This window comes from Strongylocentrotus purpuratus, unplaced genomic scaffold, assembly GCF_000002235.5.
Source record: "Strongylocentrotus purpuratus isolate Spur 01 unplaced genomic scaffold, Spur_5.0 spur5_scaffold_6, whole genome shotgun sequence".
In the NCBI taxonomy this organism is placed as follows: Eukaryota; Metazoa; Echinodermata; class Echinoidea; order Camarodonta; family Strongylocentrotidae; genus Strongylocentrotus; species Strongylocentrotus purpuratus.
In genome coordinates this window covers 55,240,781-55,260,379 of record NW_022145612.1, presented here as the reverse complement: position 1 = coordinate 55,260,379, position 19,599 = coordinate 55,240,781, and the positions used below count along the sequence as shown (strand labels likewise).

Genomic DNA, 19,599 nt, shown 5'->3' with positions numbered 1-19,599 from the left:
ACCTATTTTCAATTGAAAATGTCTCGAACATTCTTCTGTTTTGGTATCAAGATTGCATTTTCCTTAGATCTAGCTGCTATATTACAGATTTCATTTTCAATTAAAATAAAAATTCTTTAAACAGGAACCGAAAATAAAATGTGTCTAAAAGCGGTACTATATTGCAATATCAAATGCTAATGGTTATCAAGAATGAAAGCAATATAAATGATATCAAGGAAATGGTGCAAGGTGTATCTTTTTCAAGATGTTGTGATAAGTTATATAACTTCCGTACTATTTTGTCTTTCGGTAGATCACTGTAGATTTGGCGGCTGTCTTTCTTTGTGAGTCACTTTATGAACATTTAACGCCATTGTTTATGTCCTCGTTTCAAATGTAATAAATCAATTACTCACCTACTGATTATAATCTTTTGATGACCGATTGTACTCCTTAAATCAGTGTTTCTGATATTTTCAGAATTCTCCCTAACTATAGCTCAGACGACCGACGGCATGCCAAACCGACAGCATATTATGAGACTGACAGCCTCGGAACCGACTCGTGAGACCGACTTTGTCAGTTTTGTTGCCTTTATGAGAAAAAAAGTTACCTGAGGTATCGCGAGAATGATGGTCGACGGGACTAACACGCTGGACTCGTTTACCTTCTGACAACCTTTCTGAAGGGTTCACTAGATCGACGCTTTCGGTGTCGCCGCTCTAGCGATCATTTGTTGCTAGAGTTGTCGGTCTCGTTGTCGGTCATCTTGCATGTCCGTTCGCAGCAGTTTTCGAGACCGATGACCCTTAGACCAGTATGTAATGCTCCTTTACAATCGGAAAACTTTTCTGAAGGGTCTCCGACACTGTCGGTTTCGCGGTCGTTGATCTCGACAGTTGGTTATCTGTTTGGTTTTTGGTTAGATTGACCGTTATGTAAAATTTATTTTTTAGGAGATCTGTTTGATCTTGTACTTTGCCATTTCTATACAAAAAGAGTTTATTTTAAGGATGAAACCGTTTCTTCTAATACCTGCGTTTCATAATCTTATTCAATGAAATCTGTGAATGATATTTTTAATTTACTTTCTCCGAAATTATTACTCTATCTTATTGGTTTTTCTTACGTTGGTCTATAAGGAATCTTGAAAGAAGAAAAAAATGTAGATAGCTCATCCTGCATGTAAACGGAACATACATTGCGTAGGAACAAATTCAATATGTAATTATCAAACAGGTTGCAGGATTATTTGAATTCACAGTACAGATTGCGTTCTATTTACGGTCTGTTATCGAAATATGCTTGACAATCCATCCATCATGCTTGCCCGAAAACAGGTTTACCGTTCTAGCACATTGACTATCATCTACTTTACCTCATAGCAAATAGCAGAAGCTTGATGGGTCATTCACATTTTTTTCCCATTACCAAGAAAAGATCTCGGCATTCTTCGCAAATTGCAACAAAAGATCAAAGGAATGCCGCCATTAACAAATCAAAACCCTAATTTGTCTCCCCATCAACCATTCATTATTTTCGAGTTAAAAAGAAAAACAGAAAGAGGCGAAACTTGTCAGTGTTGTATATTGACTACACGGACTAGCCCTCCGATGAAAGCAATGTTCGAGGTAATTTTTGTGACAAGCTTGGATATTCATGAAGAAATTACATTTTTCTTGTAATTTTGACAGAAACCGACCGGTGAGAGTCAGCAAAACAAAGTCAAATCAAACGAATTTCTAGAGACTTGGACCTAGTTTTTTCTGATAAAGTTGTCACACAGGTGAGAAATCGCAAAGTTTTATGTGTATTCGGTAGTCGAGTTTTGATGGTTGAATTTGAGGCGGCAGGTCATTAATATGTCGTTAAAACCAGCTTTCGACCGATAAACGGCATTGAATGATATTTGTACAGACTTCATTGGCGTATAAATCTAGAGTCGTAATTGTTGGGATCTCTGTAATATTGCCCCTAATAGGCCTATTATGTTAGAATCTTGCAAGATAATATCTTATTATACTCTTTCTTACAGTGTCCTTGTGGATATATATCTCTTTTTAATGCCTGGGTTTATTGATTTAACAAAATGAGGACTAAAACGATATTGTGTATCATATACAACTTTTTTTATTTCAGAAATTTGCACGCTGCGATGATATGATTACAGAGTATGTTACAATGTCACGGACGACATTAATCATAACCTTCTAATTTTCGATTACGTGTCTAACTTTTTCATACCATTGTATTTCAATTATCTATTAAACTGTTTTTTCATGATATGGTATCGAAACAGTTCAAAGTGTAGAAATGTTTTTATAGTCAACTTTTAATAGAGTTTTGAGTCATTTATTAATCATAAAATCAAGCATTTAAAACTGTGTAAATAACAAATAGTAATGTTTGGCATTAAAATAACATTTTATTTCTTCTGCGTGTCATGATTTCATTTCAATTAAGTTTCGAAAAACACGTTTTCATTACATTTAAAGTAATCAATTGCATCACTTTGTATCCAAGCTCTTTAAATCCCCCCGGTACACTCATGCTCATCATATTAAATTCATTTCACAACTGAACTCGTCAGAAATACAAGATGTCTTCATAATCCTCGGAGAATAGAAAAGAGGTACGACATTATACCTCGTCCGGTTTAATATGACTGATCGCCTGTCAAATGTACTTATTATATGAAGCAGAATACAACCAACCTTTTCTTCTCACTAATACATCCATACTACAATTAGTTAATTACTATCACAATTTTTGTTATAGATCTGAAGTAGTCTAACTATAATGCCATGACAAATTATATCTTTTACAAACCCCGTGGGTGCGAGGAACGTTTTACCCTAATTTCTCTATAGTCCCCTTCTTAATCCTACCCCAAGGCACGTTGAATTGCTCTCTTTGTGGAAATTAGTTTCCCTTTTACGGATCCGTAGAAAAATGAACCGCCCTCCTAATGGATGGAGATAAAATAATAATCTCGAGTTTCGAACCTTTGGCATGATTAGTCGCATTTCACCCTGAACTAGATTAAGTTTTGCTGTCAGTGTTTCTTCTTCAAAAACATTATTTAAAGAGTGAAATTCTCATGCAGCAATTAATCTCTGATGAGCAAAAAGGGAGGGGGTATCACATTTTCAGGTGCGTTTGGCGTTTTAAAGGCATATTTTGGTTGTGTGCATAGATTATATGGCAATATGGTTTTAAAAAAGGGGTCACGAGCGATGATATAATTAATGACTGAATGTTTATTTAATAGTGATTGATATTACTATCACTGATAGCCTGATAGGCCTAGTATTGTATCATTCTCGTCGATAAAAACAAAACTTACAAAGGACTAGGATAATAATTAATTAATTAATAAAAATAAGAGTTTTCATACAACTCTGAAATTTTCTTACAACAAACAGTAAATCGCATGAGAGATCACATACCAGCACCTTAAAATGACAATCTTGAAATATCAATATTCTTAAGGGTGATTCAGGTGACCACATCTCTGAATCAACGGATTACTCGTCTGCTTGCTCACTTGCATCAAAGTGGTACGGATATTTGTAAATTTATTGACCATTGCTAATTATTATTGTAGGCTGCATTGGGTAAGTGCGAAGAAGACAGATTGTGCGATTAGACGCCTTGGAGATCTACGCGCGCTGTGTACACAACAATGAGAAAGGATCGAGGCCCCCATCTAGTCCAATCACCCGTGGCAATCGCCAAGACAAACGTAGTGGTAACCAAACGGTTGCAAATCCGCTGTGTTTGCATGGAGGTTCGGTCTCCAATAAAATAAATACGATTATTAACCCCAAGATCAATGAAGCCTTGTGCTTTTATTAGTGCCGTGTCAACACGTAATTAAAACGCCTAATTACTCGCGAGCTATCAAGCTCAGATTAAGCGCTCGCTTCGTCTGATTTTGAGGGGAGAGGTAATAATATTTTAGGAAAGGTTAGAGCAGCCAATCAGAACGATTGTGTCTTGCAGTGATTGAAAGAGTTGTGACGGATTCGTTTTAAGAGCTGAGCTGTGATAGGACGAGAGCGCGGTTATTATTAGTGAGCGTATTATGGCGCCGTGGTATCGATGATTTGAGAGAGAAGAAGAGCGATGAGCATCGCTAGCCTTCATGTCCGCCTGTCTTAGCGGCCTAGCATTACACGTGGTTCCGGGTATAGTGTGTCTCGATCTCATGATGACGATTACAGCTACTTGAAGGTGGAGTCAATTGGTTTAAGAGGACCTCCAATCATTGTCACTGATGCATTCCGGAGCGGTATTACTCCATGATCGCTTCACTACAATCACTCGCTCTCTCCGACCCATTTCTGTTTCCGTTACTCATTCATTCAGACTTTTAGCGCTTCTTCTCCTTTTCCCCTCTCTATAGCGCATCTTCGGACTTTTTACAGCAGTTGTCATTTTCAAAACGAAGCAATCGATTTTCTGTAACCTTGCTTTCGCCTTTTTTCTCCCGCCGACTCGTGTTTATCGCAAATCTCGAATAGAAATTAATTGTATTCTTAAATGAAAGAGCGGGTTTTCATGATGGAATCTTCTAAAGCATTCACCATTGATGCGCTCCTTTCAAAGGAGGTTTCGTCAGGTTGGAAGACGAAATCCCCGATGAACTCACCTCCGCCTCTGGATAGAAGCAGTCCTCTAAGCCCGCTACCAGTTCAACCACACCCCTCCCGTTTATCTATGATGGACCGTGCACTTGGGGCCACACCCTTATCGCACCCTTCTGCAGGCGGTGGTATTGGTGGAGGTAACCACCACGCCCTTCAAGCAAGAGGGATGCACACTGGAAGCTTGGTCCCCAAACCAGGACTCCTTGGTTTTCATCCACCTGTTTCCGGCATGGCGCCTAACGCCTCCGTGGTTCCAGCCATCTACTCGCACCCACTGTACGCCGGGCTGTTTGGCGGCCAGCATCATGCACAAGCCGCACATCATCTCAGTGCTTTTCGAGCCGCAGCAGCAGCGGCGGTCGGTGAGCATGGGGTACGGAGCGGCCACCCGCTATCTTCTTTCTCTGTCGACTGGTTTCGTAACGGCGTCATGCTGCCCAGATTCGGAGACTTTGCAGGAGGTTTTGGTGAGTTAATTTCCTCTTAAAATCAAGTATTGTTTAGGTATTAGTAAGATGTGAATACATCCAAAATGACAAAAAGATATTCCAGTCAATACTTTTACGAACTAAACGAAGATCGAAAGGGGAAAATAGTATTAAAAGATATTTTTAAACAACTTAAAATGTTATCAGTCGAGTCTTTGTCCAAATTCTTCATTACTGAGTGCCCCAAAATATAAAGAAATGAAGCAGAATATGTTTGGTAAACCACTGTGTTTTGTGAATATAAAACGGACTTTATCCCTGAAATGATTTAATCAGAATTGCTCCTTATCACAGTTTAAAAACTGTGTTAACCATTTTAATGATACACAATGTATTAGATAAGGAGGATTATGCCTAATAAAAGAAAATTGAAATTGAATTGTAGGTATAAATAATTCAGTCGAGCTACCACGTCAAATTCTTTTGGCTAAAAACTTTTAATTCTTTAGTTGATTAAATTAAAATAAACAGATTCTGTTGTATATTGTCTTTATGTTTCTTTAAACGTTTGAAATTATTTCGTATGTGCTTATTATTCTGTTCTGTTCTATGTGTTTGTCGTTCATGTTTTACATTGGCTACCTATCCAATTCCGTGTTCAGTATATAATTTTATTTCCTTATTAATGTTTCGAACAGTTTGCTCCATCATATCTCATTGAATTGTTAATATAGTATAAACCACGAAGAACGCTGCTTTTAGTTTAAAACGTCTTCATTTTTGTCCCACAAAATATGACAAAATCTTACGGGGAAAGGTCATTTTCATAGGCAGCCCCTGTTTCATGAAATAACTTGCCGGAATACCTTAGAAATATAGAAACATAAGAAAAGTTCAGAAATGATTTGAAAAACATATTTATTTAGCACTTTGTAAAATCTCTCGATTGTGAATCCAGCGTTCCATTTCCACTCTATCTGCTTATGTGTTATAACCTGTACAAAAAAGTTTGATTGTTATATTTTATTCTTATGTTGTGTTCTTTATTTCATGGCCTTAAAAGCATCGTTTAACAATGTTAAATCTGAGATACACGGCTCTACATGTTATCAGTGTCTGTGATATGGTGTAATATTGAAGCCCTAAAATAAATCGCGCTTCAAAATGATCAAGAAATGCCAGAAAAAAATAAAAAAAATCTTTGATTGACCGGTTTTACCGTACTCGTTTTCCCCATTAGACTGTAGTGTTATGAAAACCGTTTGGCAAACACGAAATTTTATTTCGATTTCCAATCATAAATATCTTGATAATTAGACAGGCGATCGGCTTATAAAAGTCATGGGGTTCCTGACTGACCTAAAGGTTTATAATCATCATTGCAGCATGAGCTAAATCCAGGATTTTGTTTCAGAATCTGAGACAAAGTTGCTGGATCCCTTAACCAACATTTCGAATCCGAATCAAACATATAAAATTGAGTAACGTAACTATAACTGTGTCATTTACTCATGTAGGTAAAGATAAAGTAAAGCCACACATGTTCATAAAAATCATAGTACATACAAATTCCCTCATGTAAGACAAAATTAATTTCAATATAATTATTACACAAACTGATGACATTTCGGTTACTAATTAACCGCTGAATTGCTTCGAAATATTGCAAAGTGTCTGTTATTTGGGATGCTTTTTAACTATAATTCATTATTGTCATAACAAAATATTGATGAAAATGTGATTGTTTTTTGTGTAGATTTACATGATTTTGTGATTTTATAGGTAAGAAAACGCATCACCTTTTTAGAGAGAAATACCAATGAAGAAATCAAACTCATTGATAGTTTGCTGTCTTGTCATGTATAGGCCTACTGTCAACTCTTCTTTCCACATTTTCGCTCTCGTTCTTTCCTTCCTTCTTTCTTTCTTTCTTCTTTTCATTCTGTTTAATTTCGTAAAACTTCTTATCACTTCTATTTAATACTAATCATTTAGATTTGGAAACAAATTCAACTATAATAAAAACATTAAAGAAATAACCCTTAATTTTGTTTTTGTCATGTATTACTCATAATTATATCGAACTAATTGTGAGAATAGATTTGTTTATCGATACTTTTTTCTCTCATTTAACATCCCTCTATAGGTATTCAAACTTAATGCATGATGTTTTTATTTATCTAACATATGAAGTTTTGAATTTACAACAACAACAGTAACTAAATTGTGTGTCTTTTATTGTAGGACATGTGATACACTCTATCAAAAACTGGAAGAAAAGTGCCCCAACAAATTCGTGTTCGGCATTTGTGGTTGATGCACATCTCTACATGTGTAATATTTCTTTGATCTTTTTGTCATTTTTTTATTGAAATAATGGGCAGAATATTTTCAATTCGTCAAAATTTCTCTATTTCGATATGACGCATAAATGAGGTCACTCAAGTTCCAAAACTTTAGCCACTATTTTCTTACTGTATATATATATGTTTCATTTTGAAATAATGTGCATGCGCTCAACATATTGATATTTGTAATGAAGGTAAGTGCACCTAATACGGCTTCTTTTTTTGTTTTGTTCCTTTTTTTTTTGCTGCTTAAAATATTCATGAAATTCCCGATATAGCCTATGCCTAAGTACATGAAATATAAATGTAGAGGCGTAAATCATAAGTAGGGGTGGAATGTAATTTGTATAGATCCATATCAAATTGTATTTATTGGGGTGCTACAGAGGAGGAGGGCGTTCAAAGGCTGTTTTAATTTCTGTATATGATATTTCCTCCCTCTCTCTCAGCTATTTTCTTTAATTTGATTTTGCTTCATCAATCTGCCAAAATAATCAATTACATTAGTATATTAATTTCTTTTTCAATCGGGGTTAATTTGAACTAAATTTAATATTTCAATATAAAAATTCACATTTCTACCATCTCCCCTCTCTGGCTCTCTCTCTCTCTCTCTCTCTTATTCTCTCGCCCGTTCTCTCATATCCCCTCGCATTTGATGTTTGTCTATGTCTCCACACGTAACTGTAGTCAACCATTAAGTCTGCACTTTCTGTAAATTTCGCTGGTATTCCAATTTTATTTAGCTCGCGTGACGCTGATCTACCTATCATTAAAAAGATTTTTTTTTATCGTTTAACTTTTCATCAGGATAAAGATTGTATATATTTTCATCTTCATATAAGGAATTTTCTGTGGATTCACTCAATCTAATTTGTTTTATTTAAACTTTCACTTATAAGCTGAGTGTGTGCTTTTGTATATGGGTCAGACAGTCAGTATTTGCACGAGTGTTTTGCAAACTATATAGATGCGTTTATTAAAGTTCCGCGGAATATATAGTACAGAGAGAGAGAGAGAGAGAAAGAGAGAGAGAAGTAGGTAAATAAATGAATAAATAAATAGATAAACAATGTATGAGTGATTAAACATATAAAATATAAATGCATGAATATATATAAATATATAATTGAATAGATCAATAAAAATTAAGTCATTGAATAAAATAAATCAATAAAATTAATGATAGATATAGTGATGAATATAGAAAAGGATTGTACATAGACACACAGACAAAGATAAAGTAGCATAAAAGCCTTTGCTCGAAGACAAGATGGATACAAACAAAAGTGAAAAGGGCGTGTCTTAAAACTGTCAGAGGTATAACAGTGACGTCACATATCAATCAATCATGCATATTAACTTTAATTGCATCAATATTATTTTGTGTACAATTTCCAAAGCATATAAATAGATTAAAGGCAATGATAAAGAATATCCACCGAAAATATTTACCGATTTTGGAACGTTATTGAAATATTATTATGTAACTCCTTCTGTAAAATTTTTTAATTCTCACCCATTTGTGTTGTATATATGGTTTTCATGACGCAAAAGAAAATGTTACAGATATTGATTTAATACTTCATTATGCTTTATTTGCAATCTATAAAGCGAGTGTTGGAAATCAATTTAATAAAAATGTAGTGACGAGAATAATAAGCAAATCATTTTTTGTTTATGTTGAAATACAAAATAGAAGAAGAGGAAAACAAAACTAAGACAACGAATTTGAATATTATTAAGTGAAAGAAGACAATTACTAATTTAAAATCTGCTATCAAGTAAATAGAGATATAATTTGATTTGACCTCATTTAGACATGTGATTAAGTGCTTTGTTATGAATATCTATGTACTACGATGTTATCCATGATTTTATCTGAATAAAGATTTATTTCAACAACAAAAAATAAAAAATAAAGAATATCCACAATAAGACGTTTCCCTGGGATGTATACTACACAAAATATAAGATGATGACATGCCGGATGTCTGGCATAAAAGTGCACAGAAGGATTAGATATCGAACGTTATACCTCAGTCACACGACTTCAAACCGACGTAAAACTGACCGATTGTTAGTCATGGGAGGTAGTGTGATTGTTTGATCGGTCTGGTGTCGGTCTGATGTCGGTCTTATCGGTGTGACTGGGGTATTAAGTAGAAGTTAAAAGTACATTTTGGGGCTATTAGCGTATGCAGACGGTCACCGTATCTATATCCATGTCGATATCATAGGGCCAGGTAGCAATCGATACGCAAAACCATTAGCGCAGCTTATGACGAACGAACATGTGGGGTTAAAAATCATCGCCTGTATTGATCATATCAATTAGCATAACTATGTAATTAGGGGGCTCCGAGACAATGTGTACTTTTCAAGAGGTTAACGTACTTTTATGAGCTACGAGACCGACACCTGGCCGAAAAAAAGTGAATAGAAACTCAATTACACTTAATGAATAGGAATTCCCTTGGAGTTGGTTGGTGGTAAGACTGAGGTATCACAAGGAATGTAGGGGTTAACAAAAATCATCATAAAGGAGTTTTGTTGCACCCGAAATAGAACCATTGTGACACTTTGTAACTAAATTCAGCCGCTCTGACACAAATGGTATCACTGTAACATATAATTTTGTATTAATTTGTATTAATTTTTGTATTAATAATTTGTATATATTTATGAATTGATATATTGAAATATCACTCTTTAATTGGTACAAGAGTTAAAGTACACTTTGGAGGTATTATATAATTTGGGATCACTTCCTTTGGAATGGAATTCCCAAAAACTTCCCAAGAACTCTCATTATAGTAATTCAACTACTAATTTGACGTGGATGTCACTATAATTTCCAGGATATTCAAATCTAAGCGAAATGATCCCTAATATTGTATAGCTTTTAAAAGATGATTTCAAGTCTCCTGAATCAAGAAAGTGCTCAATACTAAGATAGTTTCGTAATTCGAGCTTGTTAGTCCCTTTCAGTGCATTTTTTTTGTTCAGGAGAGAAGGAAAGGACAAATCGGTCCAGTGTGTGCTCGTTTTATCTATGGTGCAATGACGCCCTTCGTGTCTCCTCTGATAGTGCTGGTAATCCTCCAGTAATTAACCAGATAAAGCCTAACCTAACAGATCTAAACAGTCCCTAGTTAACATTATCACTAATTTTAAGCATTATCTGTGACCCTGATTGTGATGTTCCACTTTGAGCTTTGCATGTGTTACACGATTACGTCATGGACATGCAGAATTCCCCTTAGCCCCTGTACATCCTCTTGCCCCCCCCCCCCCCCCCCCCACTGGCGCGATTCTTGAAGAATATTGAGGGGGCTTGGGAGCTTGAGGCAAGAGCAGATCCAGGATTTTGTATATGGACACGCAAAACAAAAAACGTTTTCGGCAAATACAAACTACGTTCAAGTAAACCATTGTTTATACGCGCTGGTACTTGCTCCTGGGTGTTTTGTTTCTTCCACAAAAATGTAGAGTTAGGGTTAGGTAGAGTGCTAGACTCAATGTTGACAAATAAGTACGGTCTTTTTTCTGACAAGATAGAACAGCAATTACTGATCTTCCTTTAATTATGATTTATATATTATATCATAACAAATATGATCATGATCTTCATCTGGTGTATGGGTTCCTGAATTATTATAGGGGTACCCATCTTTGACAAACTGCCCCCGTGCAACACCAAGAAGTGTCGTTATTACTAAATAGCGAGAGAGAGAGAGAGAGAGAGAGAGAGATAGCGGATGGGTGTGAACATACAAACTAACAATCGATGGTAAACTGAGAATGTGTCTGCAACTCAAACATGATTTGTCATTCAAACCAGAGGGTAACTAGGGCACCCCAACTCGAGAAGGAGAACTTCAGACAAAACAAAACCCCGCTATCATGCCTTTAATCAGTAATGACTGAAATAACACCAAAATATTGGTCGGGAATTTGTTCAGGTAAACATATCAGTGGGTTGATTAAACGGGTATTAAGTGTGATTAGTAAGGGATTAGCTGTCCAGATGCACCGTGACAATGATATAATGATGACAACAATGGTTTAGATTGAAATGTAATCTTGTTTTGTGTGGGCGCTGTAGTTGATAAATGAACGAATACAAGAGTCAATGTGCATAAATAGAGCCTGGTAGAAGATACAGTTAGTTGCTGACATTCATATGTGCTATATCTTGAATGTGAACCTATTAATTAGGGACAATTGCCATTCAATACTTGGGAATCAATCGTTCAGATTGACGAAATTGATTCCTAAGAGCATTATTCATTGGCACTTTATTTTGAATAAAAATCAGCCATTATGACAATGATAATTTAAAGCATTTTAGCGTTCAAAGTTCATGAAATATCTATTTCACCTTTGGAAGTTACCATTCATTAACATGACATATAATTACTTGGATAATTCCTATAAAGCAGTGGTTATACTAAAAATCTTGGGGGAAACTACATTTGAAATGAATATTTTTTGTTTTTTATGTTTTATTATATATATGTTGCATAATTCCAACTCGCACATATATTTTTTAAAGACGATATCGGGCAGTAAGTTATATTACAATGCATGCACAATAAGGAGCAGTCGCTTTGTGTAAACACTTTTCGAAAGGGACGACTCCTGGGCTGCTTGAACCAGTGTGTCCACACTCAAGTGTTAATTAAAAATTGCAGAATCATAAGACATTGGGGAGGGGAAAGGGGTTGCTTCGAGTGGTGCTAACTGGGCCATGGGTAATATTTGCATCATGGGAAAAGGGGTGTAAAAGGTGTTTTAAAATGCGTTTTTAAAGAAAGGATCGGAGATCTATGACAACATTCCCTGCTCACCACCCCATCTCACAGCAACAAATGTGTGAATGAGTTGTTGAAGTAAGAGCATGGCATACTGACTGGGATGTTTGCTTATCTCTACCGGCCACTTCAGCCGTGTACACACACCCAGTGAATGCCACTCCGTCCCTGCCATCCAGCCGCCCATTTTACTCCTCCTTTTATTTAATTCTTTCATCTATTTCCAATCATTCCTGGCATCCAAACACACTGGGGTCGCAATGCAAGTATAATTACGGACCTGGTATGTGCTACTATTTGACAGTCACAACATCGGAGGGTGTTGTAAAACGGAGCCGTTTGATGTTGCCGATTGGTCTGGTAGTAATTGATCCGACACACAGGTGTGAGGAAGGTGAATTAAACAAATACAATCAGTATAACAATAGAACTACATTCACTTAATGACTGCAACTCGGACAATGTCTCTTAATGCTTGGTATTGTGGATGTATGCCCAGGGCCAGGCGTAGCATGGGTCAAGCCATGGAGGGCGCACAGGCACGGGGGGCTTACTAGTCTGATGTAAATAATACGAATTTTTAAGGATAATAAATATGATTAGAGAAAGGTTGTACGTGGGGTCCTATAGTTTTCCTTTCACGCCCTCCCCCTTCTGTCTATTTCACTAATTTATTTTTCCCTGACCATTCGAGGGGGTACTTTGCCAAAAGCTATATCTACTGTGTATTACCGTGTTTATTTAGTAAAACAGAATCTGTGTGAGGTTTTTTGTGAGTCGCGATGTGGTCATGCATGAAATAAATCCACTGAAATCTGAAATAATCATATAACTTCATCTTTGTGCGTATTGTGAATATTACCCAGATAAGATACGCTGAAACATGTTGATATAGACTGCCCTGAGGAAACAAAAAGAGTGGTCTTTATAGGCAAATATTATGGACAGTTTCTTATATACAGCCAAGTTTTGAGGAGGGAAACAAAAAACGTGGTCTGTCAATAACAGATGGTTGATAAAGCAGGTTTCACTGTTTGTTGTTGATGTTTTTTCAAACTCCAGTTTTGGGAGTTTACATATCTATTTACATCTGATGAGATCATAGGGCTAGACAGCTTATTTTAGCAGGGATTTAGCCGAGTTTCTTTGTAAATTATGCATTAAATGAGGCGTATAAAAAATTACACCTTTTATTATCTGTACAGAAATATGGGGATGAATTATTGACCTTGATTCATTTAGATGACTACAACTGTATTACTTTTTGGCGATTATTCATAACAGAAAGAAATGTTGTTATTCACTCCCAAGAAACGTTTATAACCTACCAACTGCTAACCTGTTTGATACCCATAAATCAGCGATGCAAAAAGTTTTATGGTCCTTCATATCTTTCAAGGACAATGTGGTCTTTAATTTAGAATAAATATAAATGTTGGGGGAAACAAGTATGAAAATAGCTATCATGATATGTAACATGACCATTAAGTCATTAAAATATACTACCGGGCCAACGGCATTAATATTTGGAAATGAAGATGTTCAATTAATTTCAGCAACTGAGCTTTATTTACATCTTGACATGCATGCTCTACATGACTCAGATATTACCAGCGAAAGAACTTGAATTAACCGTTCAGCAAACAATCGTAATACCGATCATATATCAATCACTGGTTTGATATAAACTATTTAATTGTTTGCTAAGGGGTTTTTATGAAGGCAGACTATCTGCGACGATATGAATTTTACAACTTTTTTATTACAAAAAAGAGCTGTTATATATCGATTACGGAGAGGTACCACGTCGACAGTATATTAAAGGCATTTTGGAGACTATTTAGTATGCTTTTTACGAGCTTCATTCGCTCGTCTTCTTATTAGTTGTAGAATACATCTGGGTTAAACTAAGTATTAAATTTCAAGATGACGCTGGAGTCTGGGGGAAATGTTTGACATTAATGGTTGTAAATGAGCAGCATTTCAACATTTCCAGCCGAGTTTTTATTACCAATATATCTTATGTGATTACAAGAACTTTAACTGCAATGCTAGCTCAATATACTTTACTTTTTTACTAATTGAAATGGGTTACATTTTATGAAATGGAATTGTACTGCGTGCCTAGATGTTTTAAAAGGATAGAATCATGCGTGTGGAAAATTTTCCTTCTCTTTGATTATGGACTTTGCATCGGGTAAAGAAAAAGAAAAGGAAATGAAGAATAAACAAAACTAATAAAATGTGAGTGAAGTAAAGCAAACGGGTGTGCTCTTTTCAACGTAAGAGAAATCTTAAGTTTTTGTCAGCGTTCGTTTTGGGGTTAGGAGTCAGCAAAAAAAAATGGCATGTCCCCTCACGCAGCACCTCACACTTGGCGTGTTTTTATAAGTACTTGTGCAATTATTGGATTGCTTGCCAACTCACTATCGCCCAAATCGGATGGAAAACGGGGCGAGTGTGAATCCCTTGCTTGCATTACGTCAATTAATGATATTTGGGGTGATGATTGAATAGTGCTAGCTCGACTCAGGGAGATGATAAACCTTCAAAAAGAGCATCGCGTCGAATTAAGGAATGAATGAGAGGGCGGGGATAAACACCTTTTCTTATATCAAGGCGACGAACAAAATTCCAATCACGGTCCCTAGTAGATGGGGAGTTCGATGAGAGACTGGTAAGGGGGCTTGTAACTTGATCTAGAAATTCAATTTGTCCATATCATTACCATTTCATCGCGACTGATCTCAATTCTATAATCATTTAATATAGGAGCTCGCCGTGAGTGGGTGAACGGTTTATATCGACAAGAGTTTGAAAGGAAATTTCAGAGGTAGTTTAGCGACACAGTTGACTTTGGCCAAGCCCCCTTTTTTCATTTGTTACCGACGGATAGTGTGTGTCGATTTTAGCAATAATTCTGCATTTCGTGCAATGAGATTAACCTAAAAAGGCCTAACAGCGACTGTTTAGGTTTCTTTTTTGTAAACTTTTACAATTTAGGGTCACTTTTTCAAAAATATAGGACGTTAAGTATAAATGAATTGTGACACTCCATTGCAAATAGCACTTACGTTTTCTTTCCCTTACATTTGTATTTGTTTTGTAATTTGTCGTATCTTTAACTTATACCTTTCCATCCATTCACCTCCTTTTTGTCCTGCATAAACTAGTCTTCTCGTCAAACCTTCGTGCTAAAGTCATTGAGATACGGTTATCAAAATTACTATAGAAAGTTAAAAAGTTTAATAATTGTTTCGACGCCAACTGTTGCATATAAGCCGTACACAATTATCATTTCATCGATTTCATTCTATCTGATTTGATTCCAAGAAATGAATAGAAAAGAATTATACAAAATTCTCATTGTCTGTTTTATGATTGCCTGCATGTCTCTTGGGTGTCGTTTATTTAGGTAAATCACACGGCTCTGTAGAAGAACGGGTTTTGAAACGAACTTTGAGTCTGAACTGAAAATGTGAAAATGTCTTTGCTAGCACGAATATTCATTTAAGTACCGTTTACATAAATTTTATAAAGATATGAGAAAAATATATATAGCATGTTTTGTGTTTACAATGTTTATTAAAGGATCATCATTTTTATCACCATCTATAATTAGAATTACGTGCAGTTACCCACACACAATAGTCATTCAATGTGCAGTATAATGTCCACTAGCTTTCTCAGTAGCAGTACAGTGGAAAAAATACCATTATTCTTTTCATTTGTTCAATTTGATAATACTTAATAAAAACCCTCCATACGGCAAACGAAAATGATTATTGAGTATATAATAATAATTTATTAATGAGCACAACGTTATAGTTATTATCATAGTTATCTGAAGCAGACTATACTAATTGTTATTCTTGGAGAGATTGCTTTCATTACAAATGAATATCAACTTATTATTAAATGAAAATAAATATCGATCTTCCTAAAGATAATCCGGATGTTGCTGCAGATTAATCGAATTAAATCTTAATTTCCCCGACTATCGCTCGCATTCAATTACAAGAAAATAAATTCATCTTTTGAAGACCGTGATGGTTGAATTATATTCTAATCTAAGCAAATAACATCCGTCGGAACCAGTTAAACAAAACGAATGCGTAGTTACCACTGTGTAATACTCCTTGTGGGCAGGTAGGGGGTCCATGTATCCCCCTCCTCCTCTTCTTCTTATAATTCTATTAACCCCTTCGACCCGTGCATGGTGGCCGAGAGATTTTAATTACGATGATTGCCTATAAGCCGAGACAAAGGAACTGTAGTAATAACATTTTCGTCGCTGTCTGGTAAGAGTCTGGTCGGATGTGTATACGTTACAAGGAATCTTGTTCCTCGCTGGTATAGAACACCTTCTATTATCGTCTTATACCACATTGGCTGATGTTAACACCACAGGTTTTTTCTTGACATTGCTGTCATCTCCCGGGTTGAAGGAGATGATGATGATGGTGGCGATATCAGTTGTGACAAAGATGATGATACATATATTCCATTAAATCAAATCAATCAGATTAAATTAATCAAATAAAAAGAAATCACTTAGTAGCCATAGGCTGAATTTGTACAAGTTGATTTTGTTTAGTAATTTAGATGTTCACTACTGTAACCTCAAGCATGGTGTCTTTCTTTCTTTTAAATGGCGCGTTAATGTTATCTATTTTCATAATGAATGCAATGCTCCTTACTTAGCAAAGATAAAATGAAATATCTATATTATATTTCTCCATTTATTACAAATATGAATTCGAAAGACGATTAATTTGATTTTAACCACCTCAAAATAAATTTGTAGAAACAAGTTCCGAAGGAGCATGCGATTTTTTTTCGTTGACAAGCAATGGAATACATCGAGAGCGTGCAGAAGTGTGAAAAGGTTACCCCTACCAATCCCCCCTGCCCTCCACACGCGCTTGCCAGTTGGTACCCGCTACCCAGCCCTGGGCCAACGTGCGGCGGTACATGCCCTTTGTTAGCAGGAGCACTTGATATAATAGCATTAGGGGCAACTACGATATTCATATGAATTGGTAGAGGTCCCCTGGGCGTGGTACGGGGTGATATAATAGGGACAAGCGCTCACCCCTCGGTCACGGGAGACTCCGGCAGCTCTTTAAGCCGTTCGGTTCTGGTGACTGGTAAAGCTTAATGCAATGTTATTGGTATGATCAGACTGGTGACAGGGACGACATCAGTGGTAGAAAAGCAAGAGCATGCGTAAAGCGACAGAGATCCACGTGCAGGGGGCAATAAAATTGTCCTCTTTTTGCCGTACCTTAATTAAAAAAGATTGGAAATCATTTTAAAATAATTATTGTCAAACAAGAATGGGAACAGTATCTGGGTGGGTTAATATGGTGGTCCAAGCTAGCAGCAGTCTGTGCATGCGATTGGACCATGAGACAAGGTTATACGAGTGATTTAATGCAATTAGGCATTCATGGGCTTCGTTGCATTGCAATTGGATAAACACTAAATATGAAGATAGCAATAACGTTCAAATCGAATTATGCTCAATTAATTTCTCCTCATTAATTACCTAATTGCCCCAGAGTCAATAGAGGCTCATGATTATTTTTGTTTGGTCGTCACCCTGTCGTGTGTGTGTGCTTGTATAACTTACGTCAAATGCATACCCAAGACAGCATACCGGTATATCTAACCGTCCCATGCCAATCAAAAAGGCAATTAATCATAAAAAACTGCCCAATTTTATATTAAAGTATATTTAGTTTTCAATTGCATTTTCTTCAACATAATATTTTTATTTCAAAGTTTGCATAGTTCCGTATGTCCCTTTTCAATGATAAAAAAACATATAATAAGATTTGATCAATTGTGTTTTATTTCATAATAGTGATATATGAATATGTCATCTAATTATAGATAAATATCTTATCAATTGGGTCTTTTATCACGAATAAAACGATGAACATATTGATTTTATTGTTTAGCCTATACGTAGGTATCTCCCTATATTCTATTACCCTGATTATACATTGTAGACTACCTTCTGATGTTGCATACTTTTCAGTACGCCTACCTCATAAGCAAAAAAATAGAACAATACTCTAAGATCATATTTATTGTCATGCTATTGCACAATTTGAAGAAGAAAACAATTTAAAATGCGATTATTCTGAAAGTTAAATTTCGTTTATGCTACGAGAGTGATCTATGCAAGATCTGAAAGGACTAGAGGAAACTTTTAACATTCATGCGCATTCCATTCCAACTTTATCCATCACCCTAAACACCCCCTACTTTCCCTCAAAACTTCCGCCCAATGGGAGCAGGGGGGGGGGGGGGAGGGGAATCTCCCTTTCCTGCTTTCAATACTCTATCACCTTGGGGTTTTGGAGTTTCACCAGATTTGGATATATACACATTCGATCATTTGGCTGTATTTTAAAAGTAATCAATTGATCAAAAAAATACTGTGCAGTTTCTCACAGTATTTTTTTTGTTTTGTTGTTGTTATAATTTCTTTGACTTTATACATAATAACTTAGTCAAAAATTTGATCGATTTATGAGACGAAGAACAAATTAGATCATCATGCCACCATGAACTTAGTGTTTGCTTTTATTAAGTTTTCGTATCACTACGAAGTCGTTGAGCAATGAATTTCAAACAAACTATAATTTCAATATCATTGAAGTATAAAAGATCATTCATATAATATGAAAGGAATAGGACTATTCTAAAAAGTGTTAATGAATGAGGAATTGACTTTAATATTCACACAACAGACCTTTTAGCCATTCCCTTTCCCCGACCAGTCCCTTCCCCCTTCTTTGTAGTATTCAAAATGCCGTATTCCGTAATGTTGATTTCTCAGTAGTCGGTGCATGGGCTAGGCGAAGTGTGACTCTCCTCATCGCCGTAATTACTACCCATTGGCCAGGACGGGGAGATATATTGTTTCTGTGATAACTACCAATTAGCTGATTCAATCTGGAGGGTGAGCGATAAATTTCCAAGGAAGACTCTGAATCTAGGATGACGAGCTGCCCAAGATCCATCTGTTAGAGTCCAAAGGGATATCATCTCGGACAGTTTGAAGGAGAGCCAACCACAAAACGAGAATCATATCCAATTTGTGGGTTCGAATGTCATCGTGAAGGATATTAGGAGTTCTTCAATTACTCAATTAATTTTCTTTGTTTATTTGACAGAGATAAAAAGCAGACCATCGCGTCTACCGAACTAACGATTTGTTTATTCTCGTTTATATAATGGGTCTCGTATGCTTTTCGTGAGGAATATAATTTCTTGTACTTTTGCTTTGTTCCGAGGCTCAAAGCTAATGATTGTAATGTCTGCTTCTTTGCCAAAAAAAGTCGGTTAATTGATATGG

General features: G+C 36.0%; 1 protein-coding gene across 1 annotated transcript in view; it reads left to right on the top strand.

Annotated features, from left to right (window-relative positions):
* The first annotated feature begins 3,942 nt into the window (after positions 1-3,942).
* Positions 3,943-19,599, top strand: part of LOC577485 (motor neuron and pancreas homeobox protein 1) — a 30,336-nt gene continuing 14,679 nt past the window's right edge. Inside the window, exon 1 of the mRNA XM_777710.4 lies at positions 3,943-5,101. Within this exon, the coding sequence (XP_782803.3) occupies positions 4,528-5,101 (574 nt within the window). The 5' untranslated portion in view covers positions 3,943-4,527. The remainder of the gene's footprint in view (positions 5,102-19,599) is intronic.